The 24,126-nt window shown below is 32.5% G+C and overlaps 2 protein-coding genes and 2 long non-coding RNA genes across 4 annotated transcripts; 2 read left to right on the forward strand and 2 right to left on the reverse strand.

The window, feature by feature from the left end:
• Positions 1 to 4,274: 4,274 nt before the first annotated feature.
• Positions 4,275 to 4,691, reverse strand: LOC146906051 (uncharacterized). The gene is made up of 2 exons (XR_015018273.1): positions 4,552 to 4,691; positions 4,275 to 4,457 (listed from the first exon to the last, which is right to left on the reverse strand). It is a non-coding gene; the product is annotated as an uncharacterized LOC146906051 (long non-coding RNA).
• Positions 4,692 to 11,360: 6,669 nt separating this feature from the next.
• Positions 11,361 to 12,774, forward strand: LOC146906052 (F-box protein CPR1-like). Its single transcript, XM_085725075.1, has one exon. The coding sequence runs from the start codon at positions 11,402 to 11,404 to the stop codon at positions 12,596 to 12,598; it is 1,197 nt and encodes a 398-aa protein (XP_085581201.1). The 5' UTR covers positions 11,361 to 11,401; the 3' UTR covers positions 12,599 to 12,774.
• A 2,134-nt stretch (positions 12,775 to 14,908) lies between these two features.
• Positions 14,909 to 19,508, forward strand: LOC146906053 (uncharacterized). Its single transcript, XR_015018349.1, has 2 exons — positions 14,909 to 15,443; positions 15,761 to 19,508. It is a non-coding gene; the product is annotated as an uncharacterized LOC146906053 (long non-coding RNA).
• Positions 19,509 to 22,040: 2,532 nt separating this feature from the next.
• Positions 22,041 to 23,853, reverse strand: LOC146906054 (sugar carrier protein C-like). The gene is made up of 2 exons (XM_085728719.1): positions 23,639 to 23,853; positions 22,041 to 22,490 (listed from the first exon to the last, which is right to left on the reverse strand). Exons 1-2 carry the CDS (start codon positions 23,840 to 23,842, stop codon positions 22,041 to 22,043), a joined length of 654 nt encoding a protein of 217 aa, XP_085584845.1. The 5' UTR covers positions 23,843 to 23,853.
• Positions 23,854 to 24,126: the final 273 nt, after the last annotated feature.

Consider the following 24,126-nt stretch of genomic DNA (forward strand, 5'->3'; position numbering starts at 1 on the left):
AATTCCAACTCATGCTTGTAATCTCAGTTTGAGTGGAAACAGCATATCTCAAGAGCAGCAACTTTCAAAGGGGTAGAAATAGCAAAGTTAGTGCAAGAAAAAAATATTGGAAGATTGAATGAGGTTGTGAGACATCTCCACTAACAATTTTGCAAGAATAAGAACAGCAGAGAGAACGGGTTGAAAAAATTCAGGGAAAAAAAATAATGAATTTGGGAACGAGAGCTGGAATAAAAATATAACAAAAAATGTTAAATTGTGAATTACAGGATCACCCTTCTTTTTTAATTGTTTTCAAAAAGGAGAAATGGTTTTTTAGTCAAAACAAAAAAGGTGGACAATGCTAAAACACACCTTCACAAAAATAGATGGGTGTGTTGTAGCATCTCCCTGTATATATATATATATATATATATATATATATATATATATATATTCTTCTTCAATTTTTTTATATTTTTTTTTTTGTTTTTCTTTCTTTACAAAGCATTTAACTTGACTATTTATAAATAAAATATATATTTTAAATTTTTAAAGCTATCCAATTTTGTTTTTTTACCAAAGAAAAAAAAAATCCAATTATATAGGTTTAAATATGCTTTTCGTCCCTACAAAATGACGAAGTTTTGTTTTTCGTTCCCAAAGAATTCACACTTTTTTGTCATGTAAAGTTCTCATACATACACGTTTAGTGGTTGTTGTTAAGCCAATGTATATTTTTGAATTATTTTGTGCTCGTATGTTTTGAACATTATGTAACATGACTATTCTCCCTTCAAAAATAATAATAAGAGGACCACTCTTTTAATTTTATATTTAGCCTCATTTTTATGAAATCTTATTTGTTAATAAAAATATATTTTTTTAATAAAATTAATGAGTGATTGATAAATAAAAAGTTTAAAATATTTAATGAAATGATGGAAATATTTAAAGGAACATCTATAATACTAAATGAAAATGTAACTATACTTGAATAAAAAAATTAAAGCTTCCTAAAAAAAAATAAAATTAAAGCATTCCCCTTTAAAAAATTAGAACGTTAAATGTTGATGATTTAAAGGCCCCCCCTATGATCTAACAACAACAAATCAATTGTCACCTTAATTTTCATAATGTCTTTTTCTGCTATAAGGATTGATGAACATAAAAATACTTAAATGTTACAAAATTAATGGACCATGTTAGCCTTGGGATTTGTAAACTTTTCATATGTTTTTCTTCTATCAACACTGGCATAAAAAGAATGAGGAGTTCTCACTACCTGATATTCAAGTATATTTATATTTCACCGTATGTCATTTATTCTATGATTTTTTTTGGATAAGTCAGGAGAGAGGACATGCATTAAAAGGAGGCACCGATATCCCAAATAAGTTGGCACCCCGGAGAACCTCTATCTTATGCCGCCAAATTCAATATTATTAAAAAAGGGGGAAAAATATGTACAAGAGGGGGGATTAGACCAAGACCCTCAAAACAAGAAAGAAAGCGAAAACAGAAAATAAATAAAAAATAACAGCAGACTAAGAGAATCTGTAATTAGGCAAACCACATCTGTCCCTAAAGAAATAAACACTCAAAGGTGGGGGCAAAGCAGTTAACCAGACAAAACAGTGAACGACATGACCCATGGCAGCCAAGTTGTCAGCACAACAATTGCCTTCTCCGTAAATGACATGGACACCAAGATCATCGGGGAGTTGGAGAAGATAGGTCCCCTAGAGCGGTAACTATACGGCGGCTTCCCATCAAGAAGTTCCTTTTTCATAATTTGTTTTTGCTTCTCCGACATAACTGCGATGAAGGGAGGATCTTCTGCTGCTTTTTTTATCATACTCTTTAATTCGCTGCCAAAGATCCAAGTCATGCTGGACTCTTGGGTTAATATGTTGCTCAGGGGAGCATCACGGGAAGTGCTATCAACTAAAGTCTCGTGAAGTGTGGCATTCACCATCGGTACTGAAATAGTCAAAGGAGGCTGAATGGGTGCGGCAGCGGCTGCAACAGCTGCACCTTCGTGGGGAACAAGATGCACAGACAGCTGTTCAGCTGCCAAGTCTTGAGAGGCATCCACAGATTCAGTAGGAACGGTGTCATCAGGATCATCCGTGCTCTGGTTTGTTGAAGGAACTCTAACCGGGGAAACTGAAGCCTCCTCCTGCACGACAACGTGCTCACCATTGTAAACCGGTGGAGTAGAATCAACAAGTCCCTTTGGGACCTCAGCGTCAATTATCTCCTCTTCAAAAATATGCAAATCATCGCGCTCTTCATTTATTCTATGAATCCTCTCATAAGTCATAACACTTTAACCAATATATTGGCATGTGAGAGGATTTATTTTCTTTCAAATGTTTCGATCAACATTGGCATAAAAAAATAACAGTAATAAAGCAACGGTGGTTGGAAATGAAACAAATTAACCAATATATGGTAGTGTTCACTTTCTTTCTCATTTCATTTTAAAAGAAAAATCCCATTATTCCTTCCCCTTAACGTGTAACCTTCAATCACTAAATGTTTATAGTATATGGCCGTCCACTTTTTATTTTTATTTTTTTCTTTGTTTATGGAAACTAATTACTCCTATCTAATTCTCTCTTTTCTAAGCATGAGTTAGTGGTCCTTCTCATTCCCATTTATGGGTATTTTACGAGTATAAACTATGGAGTTACTTTGCTACATCTTTTGTCAAAAATACATAAAAGTTGATGTGCTAGACTACATTTGATGATCATGTATCGTCATGTTTGAAAATGATAGATATCTAACTCAAACTTGTTGATTTAAGTTGATTAATCAAAGATCGGTCTGTTCAAAATATATACAAAAATAAATTTAGAGAATCATTATGGAAAATACAATTGGTTGTACACTTACACTCATCCACTTATAAATTATTGTTTGATGTTGGTCAAGCATTGTCGTTGCATAAAGCTCCATATAACTGTGGTTGATATTTATTTTGTTGCATAAATATATTTTTTTAAATAAGAAAAAAGAAAATAAAAATTAGGATTAATAAGAGACGGAAATTAGAGTTTTCCAGAAATAGAAAAAAGAAGATGAAGCTGCAAACTCAGAAACTTAGATAATCACATTAAAATGCCTTGAATTTTTCATCCATGAATTTAGGTCAAAGAGTGGTAGGTCAGTATTATGAACATGATAAAGAGTGAAAATATGCACAAACCAAAAAAGATTCATATGATGACTTTGAAAAAATGTGTAGAGAGGCAATATTGGAGATGGTCGCTTACTAAGAATGATTATGTCAAATCAGAGTAGTACTAACAACTCTTTAATTTGACCTAAATTCATAGAGAAATTTTACATCTTTGAATTTGAAGTGGTATTTTCTCTTGAAACTTACAATTATACAACTCAAAGTATCACTCAAGATTTAATTTTTAAAAAATAATAATCCGAAAATTGGTAAAAATATGCTGCAAAATCAGTAACCATCATCATTTAGGAACGTAAAAAAGAAAAACACAGTAAATCACGAAGACTACACAATTTATATTACTATCATGAATTGGACATTCTACCCGACATATTGATGATTGTGGAATTTATGGAAATTTCCTAAGTCATGGTGTATACGTAGTGTGTATAGGAAACTTTGCCTTTCTAAATATTATTGGTAGATAAACTAGTACAAGTGTTTGTCCCTATTGCTCTTGATTTTATATTCAGTGATATAACTTGTTTTATTAAGTTCTCTTCTCTGAGGAGGCGTAAACCTCAACCCATTACGAGATTGAAAGGTTTTATCTAATATAATATATTTGGTGGTGATAATTATTGTAGCAAGTTTTTTTCCTTGAGGAGAAGGTGTTACCTAAATTATTCTTGGTGACCATTGCCTCCTCAAAATGCATAATATTGGAGGGAGAATTTGGTTATCTGAATTCAAGGTAGTTATGGGGTTGTTTTTCTTTCTCAATTTAATTAAGTCGTAATTGACTCTTGTGTAATAGAAACAAGAAGAATCACCAACTAAAAAACTGTTCGTGAATTAAAGATATAAATTTTACAATTGACATATTCAAAAGTTGTCCAAGAAATTTCTACTCAGTTGTTTAGTTGGATATGGTAATCCACCCCAGTGGAGTTCACTACTCCCTTGTTTTCATTAGGGGTCCCCTTGAGGTGTAACGTGGAGTCGATGTATGATCCAGGTGGAAGACCACATATTCATTTTGTGTGTCATACAATAAAATTTTATGATATAATTAATAAATGTAAGTTTGACTCATGCATTACAATTTCATAAATAGGTTTGTTAATTTATAAATTTCAAGAATAATTATTCTCTCTATTTAAAATATGGTAATTCTTGAAAAATATTATCTAAAAGGTTTCAATGCGTATACAAATATTATTAATACACTTAAAAACTATAAAGAAAACTGCGTTTGGACAATCATCGTCAGTAGCACAAGGAAGTGCTGCATTGTCAAATAAGAAAAAAGGAATGTTACTAAAACGTGATATAATATTGTGTGTAAGATAAATTTGAAAATGGTGTAAAAAATTGCTTACCACCATTGGTTACAACATGAAATAAAGATAGAAAGATAATGAAAAGGTAAACACACTTGAGAATTTGAGGCATATTTTTCATCCTTTGTATGTAATAAACAGATTTTTGTTTATCACTTTATACGTAAAAATATTACTGTTTGTTAAATTCATTTAAATGGATTTCTGTACTTGGAAGTTGCAACAAACAAGAATCCATTTATAAAATTTGAATTAACGTTATGTGAATCTAATCAATATGTTGTGCTTACCCCTTTAGCTCATTCAATTTATCACTTAACATTAGTAAAGATCTCACATAAATTTTTTGATGATCATCAAAGTTCATTATTTTTTTATTATAGGTAAATATATATTTTTATTTATCTTTTAGCGTTTCAAAATGGACAGAGGAAAATTCCAAAACATACTCAACAATAATGAATAATGGAAAAACATAGTTGTATAAATAAAGCATCGAAAAGGTGACAACACATTTATTTATGAATTAAAGGTTATCTAAGGATGTTTATTGTAACACCCTTGAACCCCACCATTAACATTTAATATAAATACAACAATTAATTCATATTATACTGAAGGTGCTGCGTCAATAAAACTCCAAAATCGTGCATGTTACATTTTTCATCAAAGTTACGCAACAGAATAAATAAGATCTCCAACATCGTATCAATATCTCAACAACATAATTCAAATCTCAGATACACCAAAATAAAATAACAAAGTTTCCATAAACTCCAACATAACATATAAACAGAATAAATCCCAAAAGGTCCTAATCAGAGTCCTAATCTAGACTCCAAATGTAACACCCGAAAAATTGCATGAAATGATTTAACGAAGTTAATTAGAAGAACTCTTGATTTTATGATTATAATGATGTTATGATGATAGAATATTATGTTAGCTATGAAGAAATAGATTTATGATGATTAATGATGTGCTAGAAGGATTATTATGATGAAGGGAAAAGTGAATAAAATAATATAGAGGCGGCAGATGTAAAATAAAAGTTTTTATTAAGTGGGGGAGGAAGAAGTAAAAATAATAGAAAATATACTGGAAGGAATAATAGTAAGACGTTAGCTCAACTATTAATTGAGAATTAACAATCAGAGTTGTTACTTTTGCTAAAACGTAGAAACAAGAGAAGAAGAGAGAAGAGGAGGAGTAAACCCTAGTTCCAAATAAGAGAGCCGAAAAGCTGTGACTTCGGAGATTCGAAGTAAGGGGGAGATTCCTATCACTTTAGGATAATTTTTTCTATGAAGAGGGTGTTTTAGAATGTAATAGTTTAAATACTTAAAATACGAAGAACCTGTTCCGACATTAATCATGTCGATGAGTTTCGCTTGACAAGTGCAGCAAAATACTTGTCAAGATTATGACCTGTAGTAGATTTTCTGTTCCTAGATGTCGGATATAATGTTTCGAAGCCTTCTAAAATTGTTTAGATTCCGCTTTCTCAGAACCAACAATGATGTTGGAAAAATTCAGTCGGATTGGTGCTACATGGGCACTCTTTTTAGCTTGCTGATCTTTTAGATAGAGTCGGTCAAGGACTTTCCAAATGTCCCCTTCCTTCAGCTGAAAAATGTTTCAAGTGTAACCAGTTAATTTTTTTCCAACCGTTAATTTGGAGGACAAGTAATTAAATGTGTTATGAAAATAACCTTTAAGTGAGTTTTATAGACAATTGTGTGGTAACCAGTGAATGCTGATGGCAATAAAGATTGTGTAACTGTTAACCAAAAGGAAAATATTGAGTCCATAATAAAAGGAGTATATGCCAATTATTAAGTAAATGTGGGACAGTAGTATTCTTTGCCTTTTCTCTTACCACTGATGTTGGTTGGAAAACAACATAATTGAGTAGGTATTTTTCCATTTCCTTTTTGGCAACACTTATGTGTCACCTGGACTAACGATGGTGTTTAGTGTGGGTATTCGAGCAGGCGTTGCGAGCTTGAGCCGAATTGGACTTTAATGTTCCTGGTTTGATGACAGGCAGACCAATGATGATATCAGAGATGCTCGGTCGTTGCCATGGAATGCCACATATATAACATTAATTATCCCTACACCTTCATGTTTGGACGAAATAACTAGAATATATTTTGTTAGTTATACACAATTATATGTGTTTGATGAATAGAAAGTGAAGCTTGAAGTCTCCGAATTAGAGTTCACGGTTCTCGTGTTTCAGATAGAGACATGATCAGCAAAGGAATGGATCCATTTTTCCAGTGGACGACATTGGTCGAAGACATGGATTCAACTTATAGGATTCTCATGTTGGACCTCTGTATTGTCGATCCCAAGAACATTGTGGTTCAGATTTTCAGGTAAGAAGCTCTTATTTAGGAGAACTTTCATATGGATAGCAGTCCTCTTGAATTTTCATTCTTGCGATGAATTCGATCATGGCTTTGGTTGATGAAAAATGCAGAATTAATCCTTTTCTTTAGTGGTGAATTCATTACTAGTGTAAATTTGTGGATCCACCTTGGTGAATTCATTACTAGTTCTCTTGAATTTCACATTTGGTAGTTTTGGTATTTTTTTTAAGAGAAAAGACGAGAAAACTATTTCCCACAAACGGCGCTACTGTTCAGAACAAATTGAAAATTTATCTGAAGATGATAAAGTTACTCACAATGGTGGTTGATCGATGGAAGTAGGTGCTCCAACTTTGATGGCGGTACTCCAATGATGTTGTTGTCGCAATCATGTTGAGGAGAGAAAATGTTGTGTTAATGTGGTGGCTTTTGGCATGGGAGAAGGAGCGTGTGGGAGGCCGCAGTATGTTGATGTATAATATTTTATTGCAGGATGGTGTGAAAGACAAGTTGGACTGCAGTCTCTGTCCAGGCAAATGGTACTTCATTCGAAGAGCCTATCATTAGCTTTCTTTTGTGGTAAAAACTGGTAGGTCGGAATACTATGACACGGTGTGGCGTAAATGGGCATCTCTGAAGGTCTTTTTGCTCACTCAGTGATTAGTACTAAATCGGCTACCTATGAAAGATAACCTGATTTTTCGTGGAATTATTCGACAAACTTCAGGTCTTTGTTCGAGTGGATGTGGTGAGGCTGAAAGTGTAGATTATTTTTTTATGGGTTATGCTTTTTATGGTTGCATTTGGGAGAGCATATTAATGGTGGCTTGGCATTCTTGCGGCAAACAATTTACCGATTTCTCAACATTTCCATCAATTTACAAATTTAGCAAGGGACTCCAGAAAAATCCATTTTGTACTCCACGTGATGTGGTTGTCGTTTGTATGAGTTTTCTTTATGAAAGGAAATGAAATGAATAGTCGTATTTTCCGACACAATGATCAATCTTTGCAGCAGCTGGTAAACAGCGTGAAGCTATTTACATTTATGTGGTTACAAGCAAAAATCAGTAACTTAGCTTTTGACTTTCATCACGGATGGACTAATTTCATCAAGTATTTTACTATGCAACTTAGCTAGTTATGTTCGATTATTTCTAGCCAGTCTTAGCGTGTGTTCTCTGTATGTTGACCGTGGCTTCTTATGAGCCAACACTCCTTTAAACGGGTGTTGTGCTCCGTTGTTTAATGTATTTTTCATTTGATCTTGTTAATAAAATAATTGTTCTAAGGTCTTTTTTTTTCCGGTTAAGTAGTTTAGTGGCTAGAACTCACTTTTTAAAGTGAATAAGTGGGGCGTCCGGGGTTCGAACCCCAGCCCCTCTGCATATAATAATGCATTGTCCATGCCAATTTAGTTATGCTCACGGGGACATATGTCTTTTTTTCTTTCTATTAAGCATCCATAATAACGTTAAAATATTTTAATTTAAACAAATATTCTATCATTTTTATTTAACGATTTTTTTTAAAATGTTGTGCTTCGTTGTTTAATGTATTTTTCATTTGATTTTGGTAATAAAATAATTTTTCTAAGGTCTTTTTTTTTGTCATTACGCATCCATAATAACGTTTAAATATTTTAATTTAAACAAATATTCTATCATTTTTATTTAACAATTTCTTTTTAATTTAGATTATACATTAATTTAGAGTAAATGTTTATTGGCAACACTTATGTGTCACCTGGACTAACGATGGTGTTTAGTGTGGGTATTCAAGCAGGCGTTGCGAGCTTGAGCCGAATTGGACTTTAATGTTCCTGGTTTGATGACAGGCAGACCAATGATGATATCAGAGATGCTCGGTCGTTGCCATGGAATGCCACATATATAACATTAATTATCCCTACACCTTCATGTTTGGACGAAATAACTAGAATATATTTTGTTAGTTATACACAATCATATGTGTTTGATGAATAGAAAGTGAAGCTTGAAGTCTCTGAATTAGAGTTCACGATTCTCGTGTTTCAGATAGAGACATGATCAGCAAAGGAATGGATCCATTTTTCCAATGGACGACATTGGACGAAGACATGGATTCAACTTATAGGATTCTCATGTTGGACCTCTGTATTGTCGATCCCAAGAACATTGTGGTTCAGATTTTCAGGTAAGAGGCTCTTATTTAGGAGAACTTTCATATGGGTAGCAGTCCTCTTGAATTTTCATTCTTGCGATGAATTCGATCATGGCTTTGGTTGATGAAAAATGCAGAATTAATCCTTTTCTTTAGTGGTGAATTCATTACTAGTGTAAATTTGTGGATCCACCTTGGTGAATTCATTACTAGTTCTCTTGAATTTCACATTTGGTAGTTTTGGTATTTTTTTAAGAGAAAAGACGAGAAAACTATTTCCCACAAACGGCGCTACAGTTCAGAATAAATCGAAAATTTATCCAAAGATGATAAAGTTACTCACAATGGTGGTTGATTGATGGAAGTAGGTGCTCCAACTTTGATGGCGGTGCTCCAATGATGTTGTGGTCGCAATCCTGTTGAGGAGAGAAAATGTTGTGGTAATGTCGTGGCTTTTGGCATGGGAGAAGGAGCGTGTGGGAGACCGTAGTATGTTGATGTATAGTATTTTATTGCAAGATGGTGTGAAAGACAAGTTGGACTGCAGTCTCTGTCCAGGCAAATGGTACTTCATTTTAAGAGCCTATCATTAGCTTTCTTTTGTGGTAAAAACTGGTAGGTCGGAATACTATGACACGGTGTGGCGTAAATGGGCATCTCTGAAGGTCTTTTTGCTCACTCAGTGATTAGTACTAAATCGGCTATCTATGAAAGATAACCTGATTTTTCGTGGAATTATTCGACAAACTTCAGGTCTTTGTTAGAGTGGATGTGGTTAGGCTGAAAGTGTAGATTATTTTTTTACGGGTTATGCTTTTTATGGTTGCATTTGGGAGCATATTAACGGTGGCTTGGCATTTTTGCGGCAAACAATTTACCGATTTCTCAACATTTCCATCAATTTACAAATTTAGCAAGCGACTCCAGAAAAATCCATTTTGTACTCCATGTGAGGTTGTTGTCGTTTGTATGAGTTTTCTTTATGAAAGGAAATGAAATGAATAGTCGTATTTTCCAACACAATGATCAATCTTTGCGGCAGCTGGTAAACAGCGTGAAGCTATTTACATTTATGTGGTTACAAGCAAAAATCAGTAACTTAGCATTTGACTTTCATCACGGATGGACTAATTTCATTAAGTATTTTACTATGCAACTTAGCTAGTTATGTTCGATTATTTCTAGCCAGTCTTAGCGTGTGTTCTCTGTATGTTGACCGTGGCTTCTTATGAGCCAACACTCCTTTAAACGGGTGTTGTGCTCCGTTGTTTAATGTATTTTTCATTTGATCTTGTTAATAAAATAATTGTTCTAAGGTCTTTTTTTTTTTTTTGGTTAAGTAGTCTAGTGGCTAGAACTCACTTTTTAAAGTGAATAAGTGGGGCATCCAGGGTTTGAACTCCAACCCCTGCATATAATAATGCATTGTCCCTGCCAATTGAGTTATGCTCACGGGGACATGCCTTTTTTTCTTTCTATTACGCATCCATAATAACGTTAAAATATTTTAATTTAAACAAATATTCTATCATTTCTATTCAACGATTTTTTTTTTAAAATGTTGTGCTCCGTTGTTTAATGTATTTTTCATTTGATCTTGGTAATAAAATAATTGTTCCGAAGTCTTTTTTTTTTCATTACACATCCATAATAACGAAAAAATATTTTAATTTAAAAAAATATTCTATCATTTTTATTTAACGATTTATTTATTTTAATTTAGATTATACATTAATTTAGAGTAAATGTTTATTTCACTATATCTAAATCTCTATCTTTTTTGGACCCAACAGATATATCTATATCTGTTTTGATATTTTGCTAACATAACACTTTGTTCAACTTCTTTAAAAATAAAACACTTGTTCAACTTGTAAACTCCACATATCTGTCCCCGTGAGCTTAACTCAGTTGGTAAGGACAATGTATAATATATGCGAGGTTTGAGATTTGAACCCCGGATAAAAAAAAAAAAAACTCCACATATCTTAAAAAAAAAAGTAAAATTATTTGTAGACTCCACATAGTTCTGATCGGTTTTCTTGGCCATTCTAAAATTGATATCTATCAATCTAGTTGCGTAGGATATTAAAACTCCAACAAAATAATGGATAGTAGCTATCAATCAATTGAACTGTTTTTATATATTTAAAAATTCAAGACTTTGTCTTTATCAAACAAGTCTGACACGTAAATTAGATTGCATTAAAGACATCAACAAAAAGCCAACAGTGATTTTTTTTAATCTTTGTCGTTATTTCCTAGTTATTATTCTTATTTCATGTTTCATGATTCCTACATTAAAAAAAAAACACTCTACACAATTCCATTTTCAAAGTGTCACAAAAAAGAAAAAGCAAAGAGAAGAAATGGAGCGTTTGCCACAAGATTTAGTATCCAAAATCCTCATAAAGTTACCAGCAATAGAGTTATCAAAATGCAAATCCATTTGCAAATCATGGTTAGCTCTCATAACTAATCCTCAATTTATTACTAATTACTATATTATCTACAACAACCAACAAGAACATCTTTTAGTCATTCGTAGACCTTTTCTTTGTGGTCTCAAAACTTACATTTCACATCTTTCTTGGAATTTTAATGATCCCAAAAATCATATTATTTCTTCTGAGATTTTTAACCCACCTTATGAATACAATTCAGACCATAAATATTGGACTGAAATAATGGGTCCTTGTAATGGCATATACTTTCTAGAAGGTAATCCAAATGTAATGATGAATCCTTCATTGATCCAGTTTATGGTTTTACCTCAATCCCATTTTACAGCTCCTCAAGGTTTTTATTCTTTTAGTGAATATTATGGTTTTGGTTTTGACCCTAAAACTAATGATTATAAAGTTGTTGTGTTGAAAGATCTTTGGTTAAAGGAAACAGATGAGAGACAAAATGGGTATTGGAATGTTGAGTTATATAGTTTTAATTCAAATTCTTGGAGGAAACTTGATGCTGAAGATTTACCTCTTCCTTTTGATATTTGGGGTTCTTCTAGAATCTACACTTTTGTAAGAAATTGTTGTCATTGGTGGGGTTTTATTGATGGTAATATAGGAGATGTTGTTTTAGCATTTGACATGGTCGATGAACGGTTTAGGAAGATTAAAGTTCCAAAGATTGAGCATTCTAATTCCTCAGGTGAATGTTTTAAAACATTAGTACCTTTTGATGAATCTGATACTATTGGTGTCATTATTTATCCTGTAAAGGGATTAGAGAAATGGTTTGATGTTTGGTTGATGAAAGATTATTCGGATGAGGCGTCTTGGATCAAGTTATATAGTATTGGACCTGTGCCAGTGATTTATAAGCTTGTTGGGTTTTATGGGAGTAATCGATTTCTTTGGAAAGATAGCAATGAGAGGTTGGTGTTGTATGAAGCTGAGGGTGGAAATATAAGATATCTTCAGGTTTCTGGAAAGTATGATTCAATAAGAGCTGCTAGATATGTGGAAAGTCTTGTTTCACTTCAAAGAGGAAATGAGAGTGGTCAACAATGTTTTTCTTGTAGTTTGGTTCATGATCCTCTTTTGAACCTGGGGGAGTAATTTCATTTTCTATTACTTTGTAGTTTGGTTTAAGATCTTCTATTGTACCGTGCTTTTGTTGAATCTTCAAAGTGTAGTTTTTACTTAAATTGTGGTTGTATACCGCAATTTTGTCAAACTCGCTGTCATTGCAAAAATGCACTTAAAATCATGAATTTTCAAAATCTTTCTTCGGATCTTTTGATGTTTCAGCCTGTAAAGCGACTGTAAGTGATGACTATCAACTATATTTGACCGCAATTCTCTGCAATATAAAAGATTTAGGCTATGACTGTGATTTAAAATATTCGAAGTATGTAGATCAGAGCTTTGTTAGTTGGTTGTCATGCAAAATTACATTGTTGTAATTGGGTGAGGGCAATAAGATGTATTGGATTGATTATGTTAGTTTTCTCCTTGAAAAATAGAACTGAACCAAGAATTGCTCATGAGTTTTTGTTTTATACATATCATAATTTCAAGCATTTCACATATGCCAATTATTCAAGAAAATTAAACAATGATGAAATTAGTGATTGAAAATGGCTAATATTTTGTCAATCGTCATAACTAATGCATGTGTCATTACTCGTTTATCTGAAGAAAAAAATTATGACATTAAGAGGCAATTTTTTCAAAATATATCTAAGATCCTTAAAATTATTCCTTCTAACCTCAGCTTCGCTCATGCATGAAAACCTCTCATCTTTATCATAAACATTAATGTCTCAACACTACACCTTGAAAGGGCATTAGATAGTATATCAGATATTTGAAGATAAAAAAAACTATAGACTTACTTGGTCTCTTGTCTTTTGATAGCTTCATTTGTAACTTGAAACTTTTTTAAAATACTTTGACATTTTCATTTAGTAATGATTAGTAAACTTAATTATAGCTAGAGATATTGCTACATATTTTTACTTTATAAGTTTTTTTTTTTGTAAGCTATTCTGCTTGATTAGTGAGTTGAGCTACAATTTCTAAGTTCCTTGTGTTTTTTTTATGGATGTCACCATACTTGTCTTTATATTTGTGTCTTTCAATAGTTATTTAGCTTTTTTTTTAGCTATGCTAACAAATACCTTTAAGTCAATTAGATACTTGATCAGTTTTATGTAAAAGATCCGTAAGTCCTAACTCAACTGGTAAAATGACAAAATTGTTAGGGCGGATGCCATGACCGATGTTCGAACCCAGTACCTCCATACCACCACTTGTGTGTATGGGTTTATAATGACTTTTGCCATTTCGTCTATCTACAAAAAAAAAAAAAAAAAAACGAAACTTCTTTTTTTTACTTCTTATCAATTGTCCTCACTTTTTTTTTTGTAACACTTTGGTACGGTTGAGTTTTATTATATATGTATGTATTGTTAGGTAATCAAGTGTGAGTGATTATGTCCCACATCGATTGGGAATGGAGGAAACAAAGGATATATAAGAGAGGGAACCCATAAACTCATTGCCTTAAGATTTTGGGTAAGAGTGTAATGTTTTTTTAAGTCTCTTATGGTCTTGGACGTTTGAATTATATTTAAATTTTGATTACCAGCACCTTACAAAACTCTAGAGTGTAGAAAATAAAAATCCTATTTTTACTATGAAAGTACACATGATAATATTTCACCAAATCGCGAGTCGATAATTGTACAAAGTTTTATTTTTCTCAACTTCAATGTATAATCTTCTTTTAGATTTTCATAAAAAAGTAAAAACTTAATATAACATCTTTTAGATTTTGTAAAAAAAAAAAAAAAAAACATCTTTTAAATTTTAAAAGAAAAAAGATACTTCTTTTAAAGGGGTTGGGTAGTTGAAAATAAACAGGTAGCACTTTAGTGCCATTAATGGCACCGTGCCATTAAATCTGGGTCATACAAACATATTATCATTGCATCTGGGCCACACAACACATCTATCTTGATGCTATTAATGGCCCAGATTTAATGGCACGGTGCCATTAATGGCACCAAAGTAGCCAGCTCGTGAATAGTACTAGGAACGAATATTTATCCACCTAACCAATTAAAAAAAAATGATACACCCGTGTACCTTGCTTCAATAAAATAATATATTACTCCCTCCGTTTCAAAATACATGTCCAATTTTTGCAATGTGCACTATTCACTTGACTTACTTTGACCATATTTTTTAACTAATGTATAAATACAAATATTAGCATGTAAGATGTTGTTTGATTTGTCTCAACAAATATTTTTAAAATATTAAATTTTTATAATTTTTTACTTTAGATAATTAAAGATATTAACGGTCAAAATTGTGCATTGGCATGTGTGAAGTGGTTGACTTGGACATGTATTTTGAAACGGAGGGAGTATATTATTACAACTCGTGTACCATGCGTCGAAAATAATAATTTCTGGATCCACGGAGACCAAATCATTTATTTATACCAATAAATTGCTACTTGCAGGAAATTAACTAATGCAACACCAAAGCAAAGCTCAAAATAAACAAACAATGGTACGGAAATTGAAAATTTTATCACTGATAAATTTCACATTTCTTGCAAGCAGCACTTGAACACCCATGCACATCATTTATTGAAATTCAGATGGATATTTTGAAGTCAAACTGATGAGTTGGAAACAAAGACTATTGATTATTCAAAGCATGGGAGATTTTTGATGGACATGTCAATATTGAGTTGTGTTAAGCATCTTCAAAAAGTCTTTTCTGAATTTAGAGCTAGAGGCCATCTTGGAGGAGAAAGTTGTCTACCTAATTAGATTTAGAGGCAAAACCTATGCCATATTTGATTTTAGGATTGCCTCTAGTTCTAAAATCACAAAAGGCTTATTGAAGAATAAAGATGACTATTCAGAGGTATTATCCATTTGAGGTAACAATTTAACGTCTCTGATTAAATTTCTTAATACTGGTTTGATGTGCTAACATTCTTCAACAATGTCTCTCCCATTATTTTTTATATAAGAACCTGAGCAGTTGAAGAAAAAAACAAGGTTTTTGTCAATTTACAAGTGTCATTACTCTGTCAAATTACATAGCTTACAAAAAGAATTAAAAAAATTCTTTCAAACTTTAATATCTTATAATTTCTTAAATATAAGAAGTCATTTGGACTTAAATTTCTTACACCGCTAATTGTACGTCAAGTGTAAAACAAAGTCTTACTTATTTGTTAAACTCTGATTGTAGAAGTCTCTTTATTGTGTGATTGAGCAAAGCAAGTATCTTACTTGTGTGTTTGACCCAATAGCAATCTCGTTTGATTATAGTGAAAATCCCTTGCAAGTGCAACGGAACTGAACTACTCTCGGTTTGTGAAAGGAAACAGTATAATTGCTTGTGTTGTATCCTTCTCTTTCTCTTTCTCTTTGTGTTTCATTTTTTTAAACTGCTGCTTAACTCAGTTTAAGACTCTCAAAAGAACTCTGTTCTGCTTCATACTCTGAAGTGTTTACAAAAACTTAGAAAAAGTTTTGTAAAAGCCAACATAATCCAACACCCCTTCTTGTGTTTTTCTCACCTTCAGTCAAAATTTCATAATTTGTTTTCTATTAATTTTGAGAAAAACAAACTAGATATGAAAATGATGTTTACATTTTCAACAGACCAAAAGTGCCAAGAAAATTTAAACACAAGTTTTGTCCATTGTTATAAGGGGAAGATGATCCCATTATATTTCTCAAAAATTTGGAAATTCTTAGAACAAAATTCGTTTCTACAATTCCTCTAGAGTTTCGATGATAAAAAAGTATTGAAGAACAATTGGATATGTTAATATATGTTCAAGTGTGCAGGACCATATATTAAAATTTAACAAGGTATGAACGTGTATAAGAGCATAAGAAGCACAAGAGAAGCTAAAAGACTATGGTAGAAGATCTGAAGAAAGGTCAACCATAAGAAGACCTCAAAGACTCTGAAGAATGATGTAGAGGGACCCAAATATATATTTCAATTTATTTCTACTTCTTTTTTCTTTCATTTTGAGTGTTCCATGTTGAAACAAATAAGAACTCCTAAATTGTCATCTAAAGGTTCTCCTTAATCTACAAATCTTAGAAGTACATCAACATATTCTATCTTACCTTAGTAGTTCTACAAACGAGCAACCTTAAGTAATTGAAGGAAACTAAAGTTGAACCAAAGTTCAAACTTCATTACTTGAGATTTCTTCAACAAGAAAAAAAGATCTTTGCTCTTACACCATTAAGTGTTCAGTCAAGAGACCGTAGCTTTGATACAAATTGAAGGTGGTTTGAAACGGGGGGTTGTTGTACCACTAGGCTTGAACTGTTTTGATGCGGCACCTGATTAGAACATTGAATTGTCATAAAGATCGACGTAGCACGGAAGTGTAACGCCCTACATCTATTAAAGCGATAAAACATGCGAATAATATAAATATTCAAAAGATAGACGTCACGTCTTCAATAGTCCTCAAAACATGCATACTAAAAATTTCTCAGAAACGTCGCAACAGGTAAATAGCATACGCCTCCAAATAGCCATGTCATAAGCATCATAAATACATTATCAAATAAAATCTCCAATCTCAACATATGAGTAAAATCTCAACAACATATTCAACACCGAGATAAAAGAAAGACCAACATCCTAAATCAGAGCCCTATACTAAGACTCCAAAACAAATAACGGAGTAAGCTCCCGCTATCCTCAAGCACTCACCAAGCAAACAACAAAGCTACTCATGCACGCCATCTACACCATATTTAAATATAGTGATGTGGTCAACCAAACGACCACTAGGGGGTTAATTCACATTTCATAAACAAGCATAATCAATTTGAAAAGTTTTTCATCAAGTTAAATTTCAAAAGATTCAGCAAAAGGTAATTCAACTTCAACATTATTCATCAACACAAATAAATTCACAACATCAAAAGTATGTGTCGCTGTGATTTTCGGATATCAAGCTATTGATTAGCGTTGACTCACAAATTTTTAGTTCACCACAGAGCTTTTATTTTTTCCAAGAAAAAGGGGAAAGTTAGCACCCTAATTTTTATAGATTAAAGGTCCGGGGTTAGTTACGTAAAGGGAAGGTATTAGCACCCTAAACGTCTATAGTACTCTATAGGAACCTCTTGGTTTTATTTATTTTTGGCTATAATAATTTTCTTAAAAAAAGGACTAAAGTGATGAGTGAAAAGAAAATGTTTTTTTCTATTTTGTTGATTTGGAAAGACAAAGTTTTTTGCCTACGTACCCGAGCGGGATCAAAATCAGGTAGTTCGGGGTAAAAATCCGATGATTTGTTTGATTGATTTTAATTTTTGAAAATGGTTTTAAGGATAAAAAGCCAAAGTGGCAAAAAATAAAGTGGATTTAATTGATTTTAATTGAAGAAATAAAGTCTAATATAATTAAATTGATTGAAGTTTAGTTAAGAAAAAAAAACGAAGAATCATTTGATTGAAAATCAAGGTTTGTTTAGAAAAAGAAATTATTTGTGAGTTTTTGATTATTTGAATTTTTTTGTTATTATATATTTTCTACTTGAAGCCTAAAGAATAAAGGTTAAAAAATAAAGCACGAGGGATTTTTCATAATGACGTTGGATCAAAATGAAAATCCCCTTTTCCTTGGATTAAATACTAAACTACTATTTTTTTTTGCATTTTTTTTATACGTAAAAGCGGAATAAATAAAAATGACTGCAACACATATTCTCATTTATCTTTACATTTATTCCTAAAGTACATTCTAAAGCATAAATAAATAGATAAAAATGACAAGTTAAAAAATAAAATGACAAATAAAGGTAAAGTGCATGACATAAATTTGAGTATTAAATAAATATGCTAAAAAAAATAAAAGTGTCAATAAAAAAAATAGATGAAAAGAAATAAATAATAAAAACTAAATAAACATAAAACAGGGGGTGCAGTAGTGTAAATGGGGGGTGTAAATAGCAGGAAAAAGGTCAGATTGAGCTGATTATAGAAAGGACGAATTGGTGGGCTTCCCAAATTAGATCTGGGTTGTTGGTTAACCAACGTCCCAGATTTAATCTGGGAAATGGCTATAAAAGCCTTTTATTCAGAAAAAAAAGTCATTTTCTTTATTGCTTCCTCTCTCTTCTCTCTAAACAAATGTGGTCCACCTCCATCTTCTCCGGTTGAGGTTTCCGGTGAGCTTAAAGTTTCCGGCGCGGTGGCTGCCGGCCAAAGGTGGCAGCGGCACCGCGCTGGACCTAAAGATTGCTCCTTTTTTTTTTAAAAAAAAAAACTTTTTTCAACTCTATTCATTCTCCTCTGTTCTTTTTTGGACTTGAAATTTTCAAAAGAAACAAAAAAAACCCTAGATCCTAAGAGGGAGAGAGAAAGAAAAAAAAAACCACCTCCTTTTTTGTTCGTTTCTAGTTCTGTTTTGGTTGGTTTATGCGTGTTTGATTTGTGGTTGTGTTTAAGGTGTTGGGTTATGTGGTCCGGTTTTTGTACTCTTTGAGTGTGGTTTTGTGATTCGATTATGGTATTCTTTGAGTGTCGTAAACGATTTGGTTTTGTTATGTAGTTATGTTGGTTTGGCCGATTTGAGGTTCGCAGTTTGTATGATGTTGATTTTTTGAGATTCCGTTGATATTGTTTTGAGGTTTTCTGGAAAAAATGTTGGCTTTGAGACTTGATGGTATTATTTGGAAACGTGTTGGTTTTGGATTTGGGACTCTGGAAACAAAAGTTTTTAGGGTTTTGGACTTGACAATTTTTCCCATAGTTCTGCCTCCCCTGTCTCTTAAATTTAAGAGGTATATATAAAGAGGGTGGGATTAGGGTTTTAGACTTGTGATAAAAAATTTGTTGGACAAAAGAGACCTTGATTTGGTTGATGATTTAGACAGAAATGTTTTGGACAATTCTTTTTAAATTTTAATAACAAAATAAAATAATAAAACAAAAGGAAATAAAAATAAAAAAAACAGAATAAAATTAATAATAAAAAACGAAATTAAAAAAAATAAAAATAATAAAAATTGAAAAATTAAGTACACCATTTTTTGATTCGACGGGCGGAAGACTTGAAGATGAAATCTTTGATTCGACGAGCCGAAGAGACTTAAATATAAAGTACACCATTTTTTGACCCTAAAATGTCATGAATGCTCGTGATGCAAGTATGAATGCAAGACGGCAAGAACGATCCGATTGGGGAAAGACTCAACAAAAAGATACCCGAGTTCGTTGAAGAAAGGGATCCGACTCTGCTGGTGGATAATGTAGTTTCACTGGGGAAAAAGGTCGTCTACTATCGCATTGGTTCAGAACGATAGCTTAATAAAGACAAAATTTTTTAGGGACACCTCTTGACCAGACACATTGGGAATGACACTTTTTGATAAGATAAGAATTTGCAAGCTATCCGCTTGCCTTGTGAAAGTTTGCCAGAATCCACCGGGCTTATGAAAGTTTGCCAGAATCCACTGGGCTTCACTGAGCTTTATGAAAGTTTGCCAGAATGCATGCACTGAGCTTTATGAAGGTTTGCTAGAATCCACTGAGCTTTATGAAAGTTTGCCAAAATTTTCAAGGACGAAATTGATTGATTGCAGAAAATGTTATGCAATTTAGTCCCTGTTATATTTGACTAACTATCAAATTGATCCCTAAATTATATTAAAAAACCATCAAATAAATCCTTGAATTATATAAATAGATATCAATTTGAACCTTGAAGCATATATGTGTAGAACAAAGTAAAAAAGTCAGAAGACACAACTTCATCCTTGAAAATACCATCAAATAAGTCATAAGTATTAACTCTGAAATATTACATAGGCAAAAACAACCCAACTATGGAGCTTTAACAAGTCAAGGTGGATGTTGATCTGTTTAAGCAAACTTGCACCTACATATTTTGGTAGTTAACAAGTAAATGTTGTATTTTTTGACTTATTTTGTTGGTTTAGATTTGATATACTTATAACAGGTTTTTACATTGGTTGTATTGTTATTTGTATTAACAGGAATGCCAAAGAACACTGTCATGCTTGGTTGACCCTTGGATCATATAAGCCAACTTTTAACTACTTTATCCAACCAGTGAATTCTTAAATATATTGGGAACCAACTCCTTATGACAAACCTGTGCCACCAAAGGTGAGAAGGGTTGCAGGAAGACCAAAGAAGAATAGGATAAAGGATGGCAACGAGGAACCTGTTTGTGGGAGTCAATGAAGAAGACTTACAATGACACTCAATGTGGAAGGTGTGGATTGATTGATCATAAGTCAAGAGGATGTGTGCAGCAAGGTGTTGATAAGTGACCAAAAAATTAGATTGATACTGAGCCAGAAGAAGAAAAAGTTGAAAATGCAGAAAATGTTGAAAATGATGTGCCATGAAATGCAAAAAATGTTGTTGCTGAAAATGTTGGACATGCTAAAGAAAATGCAGGAAATGTTACAAATGCTCAAAATGTTGTAAATGTTGTTGCAAATGAAGTAGTGCATAGATAGATATGACTCTTAAATGTTAAGGATCGATTTGCTAGTAAGTGTAATAATTTAGGGACTGATTTGATTGAATATTTTATGTTTTAGGGACTGATTTGATTGAAAATGTTGTTGCATGTTGTTCCTACAAGGAAGTATGGCAATAGATGACTAATTATTTCAAATGAGAGGCCTAAGCAAACACCAAGGAGGGGTCCTGCACCAACACATTCAACTGCTTCTGGCATTATTAGAGTACCATATCCAAGTTATGGTCCTTCCGGTTCGACTCAACCTAAATTCATGGAGTTTATCCCAACCCCTAGATTTTCAAAGAAGTGATGCTTGATGGAAACGTATTTAAAATATGCTTTTGGAAATGTAATATTTAGACTTGTTTGAATTATGCCCCATAGTTGGGTTTCTTTTTGCCTTTGTACTATTTAAGACTTATGACTTATGACTTGTTAATGCCTCATAGTTGAATTGCTTTTGCCTATGTAATATTTCAGACTTAAGACTTATGACTTATTTGATGGTATTTTCAAGAATGAAGTTGTGCCTTCTGACTTTTTTACTTTGTTCTGCACATATATGCTTCAGGGATCAAATTGATATCTGTTTATATAATTCAAGGACTTATTTGATGGTTTATAATTGAGAGATCGATTTCATAGTTAGTCAAATATAACAGGGATTAATTATCATATCATTTTCTGCAATCAATCAGTTTCGTCCTTGAAAATTTTGGTCACTATCGGTCAAATTAGTCCCTGCTTATGTGACATCTAACATGGCAACCCATGTGAGAGGTTAACGGCCACGTCATCACCGTTAACACCCAAAATGGACAGAGGGACTAATTTGAGTGACATATGACAAATTCAGAGACAAAATAGCCATTTAGGGACGTTTTTGTCTGATTCGTGTAAATTTAGGGACAAATTTGACTATTCATTCAGTTCAAAATGGTTGAATATCCATTGCATAATCTTGATTATATAAAAAAAATGAGGCCTTTTAGGCCTGATTAGTTTTTACTATATTAAACACTAAAAAATCAAATACTAAACAATATGAGCGTGATTTCCAAACCCTACTCATCCCTTCTATTGGTATTCCCTTTGTTTCAGGAAGCATAAAGTATATATAGAATGTCATCACCACCACAAAGAAGGAAAAGAAGATGAACATGCCAAACTTCATGTGACAAAGCATTGTCAGGAAAAGTTGTCCAACAAAGAAGCTGAAGAACATGTTGACCGATACGTTGAGACTTTGAGCAGCAGAACGAATCTCTAGTGGGAAAATCTCACTAGGCACCAACCAACCAAGAGGACCCCATGACCAAGCATATCCTGATACATAAATGCAGATGAAGAGTACAACTACTACAGCATACCACTTTGGCAAATCACTAGGGTCTCCGTTAATTCCAAACTTGGACCCAATAGCAACTGTAACTACAACCTGCATACATCAAGAAATATTGTATTAATTATACAGTTCATATCAACATGTATCTAATGAAATTAGATTTTGTTGTATATGCTAAGGACATGTTTTTTGTTAAAGGGGCTTGAATGCTACTGAACACATAATATGAGGTTGCCAAACACACACACACATATATTCCTTTCTATCTTGAATATAAGAGAAAATTCTCTTTTTAAATTCATTGAGTGAATGAGGTATTTGATTTATATTATAGAAGAGTAATGATATTTTGACATCCATTTGATGACAACTTTGTTGACAACTTTGTTTTTCTTACTTCTTATTGGTCAAAAACAATGGAGAGAGAAAAAGGAAGAGAGAGGATAACAACATCATGTGAGTATGAGAGAGAAAGTTGTCCAAAAATTGTCAAAAGTGGTTGTCAAAATATCATTTCTCATTATAGAACATATACATTATTTATTCAATAATTAAAAAAAAAAAAAAGAATCTTCTACCTTGATAATGAGGAACTTAATTCAATACAACTTCAATATTTTTAACTTATAATAATGGATTCAATAAGTAAATAGTCCTCCTAAAATATTTCTTACACTTTTGGTCCCTCTAAAAATTTCCATTAATGAAATTAGTCTATACTTTTTAGTCAACCCATGTCTAACCTTCATATTTTTTAATGAAATTTTTCAGACATGGGTAGAAAATTATGACAATATTTTCCAAAAAAAATAAATAGAATTTTTTAACAAAACATCAATTTAATATGAATTTTTTAGCATCCAAAACATAAAGAATTCATGTTTAATTCGTGTTTTGTTAAAAAATTCCATTTTTTTGGAGAAATTGTCATAATATTCTACCAATTTATGGAAAATTTCATTAAAAAATATAAAGGTTAGACATGAGTTGACTGAAAAATAGTGATTCATTTCATAGATGAAAAATTATGTAGGGACCAAAAACTTAAAAAAAAAATTAGAAGGATTAAAATCAAAAGTTGATATATTTAAGGAGATCAATTACTTGTTTAACCCTATAATAATTGATTGCACTGGTAATGAAATAATCTTTGTCAAAGTAAAGTACACACAAACAATATTATAAAATTAGAATGGAGTTGAATACTATAAGTCTATAATGAAAGTTAAGAGAGGGGTTACCTGACATATGATCATTTGAACTCCACCTTCAAGGAAAAGGGCTCTCCTACCCCACTTATCAACTACATAAATTGAGACACAAGTAGCAACAACATTAACAACACCAGTGATGACAGCTGACATTAGAGCAGCATCATCCTTAAACCCAATTGAATTAAAAAACACAGGTGCATAAAACATAATAAGTTCGTTTGATAATTTCATCTAGGGTTTAGGAGTTCCATTCATCGTCTGATAATTTCCTCATTCTAATTTTTCTTCCTATTTCCACAACCTTAAACCTCCACTCAAAACTACTTCTTTACTCTGCATCATATTTCCGCTTCTTAACTACGGTTTCCGTTAAGGTCCCACATGATTCCCTTAAACACTTCTGAATTCTTACTTCCGCGGACGAAGTTGTATTCCACTACACGCCCCTCGGTGATGTGGTACCCCGCCTTGCTCTTGAAACTTTCCCAATATCTTCTTGAAGAAAATTCACTGTC

The sequence above is a fragment of the Medicago sativa genome, chromosome 7 (assembly GCF_051527215.1).
Source record: "Medicago sativa cultivar Bolivia chromosome 7, Bolivia_mono, whole genome shotgun sequence".
Lineage (NCBI taxonomy): Eukaryota > Viridiplantae > Streptophyta > Magnoliopsida > Fabales > Fabaceae > Medicago > Medicago sativa.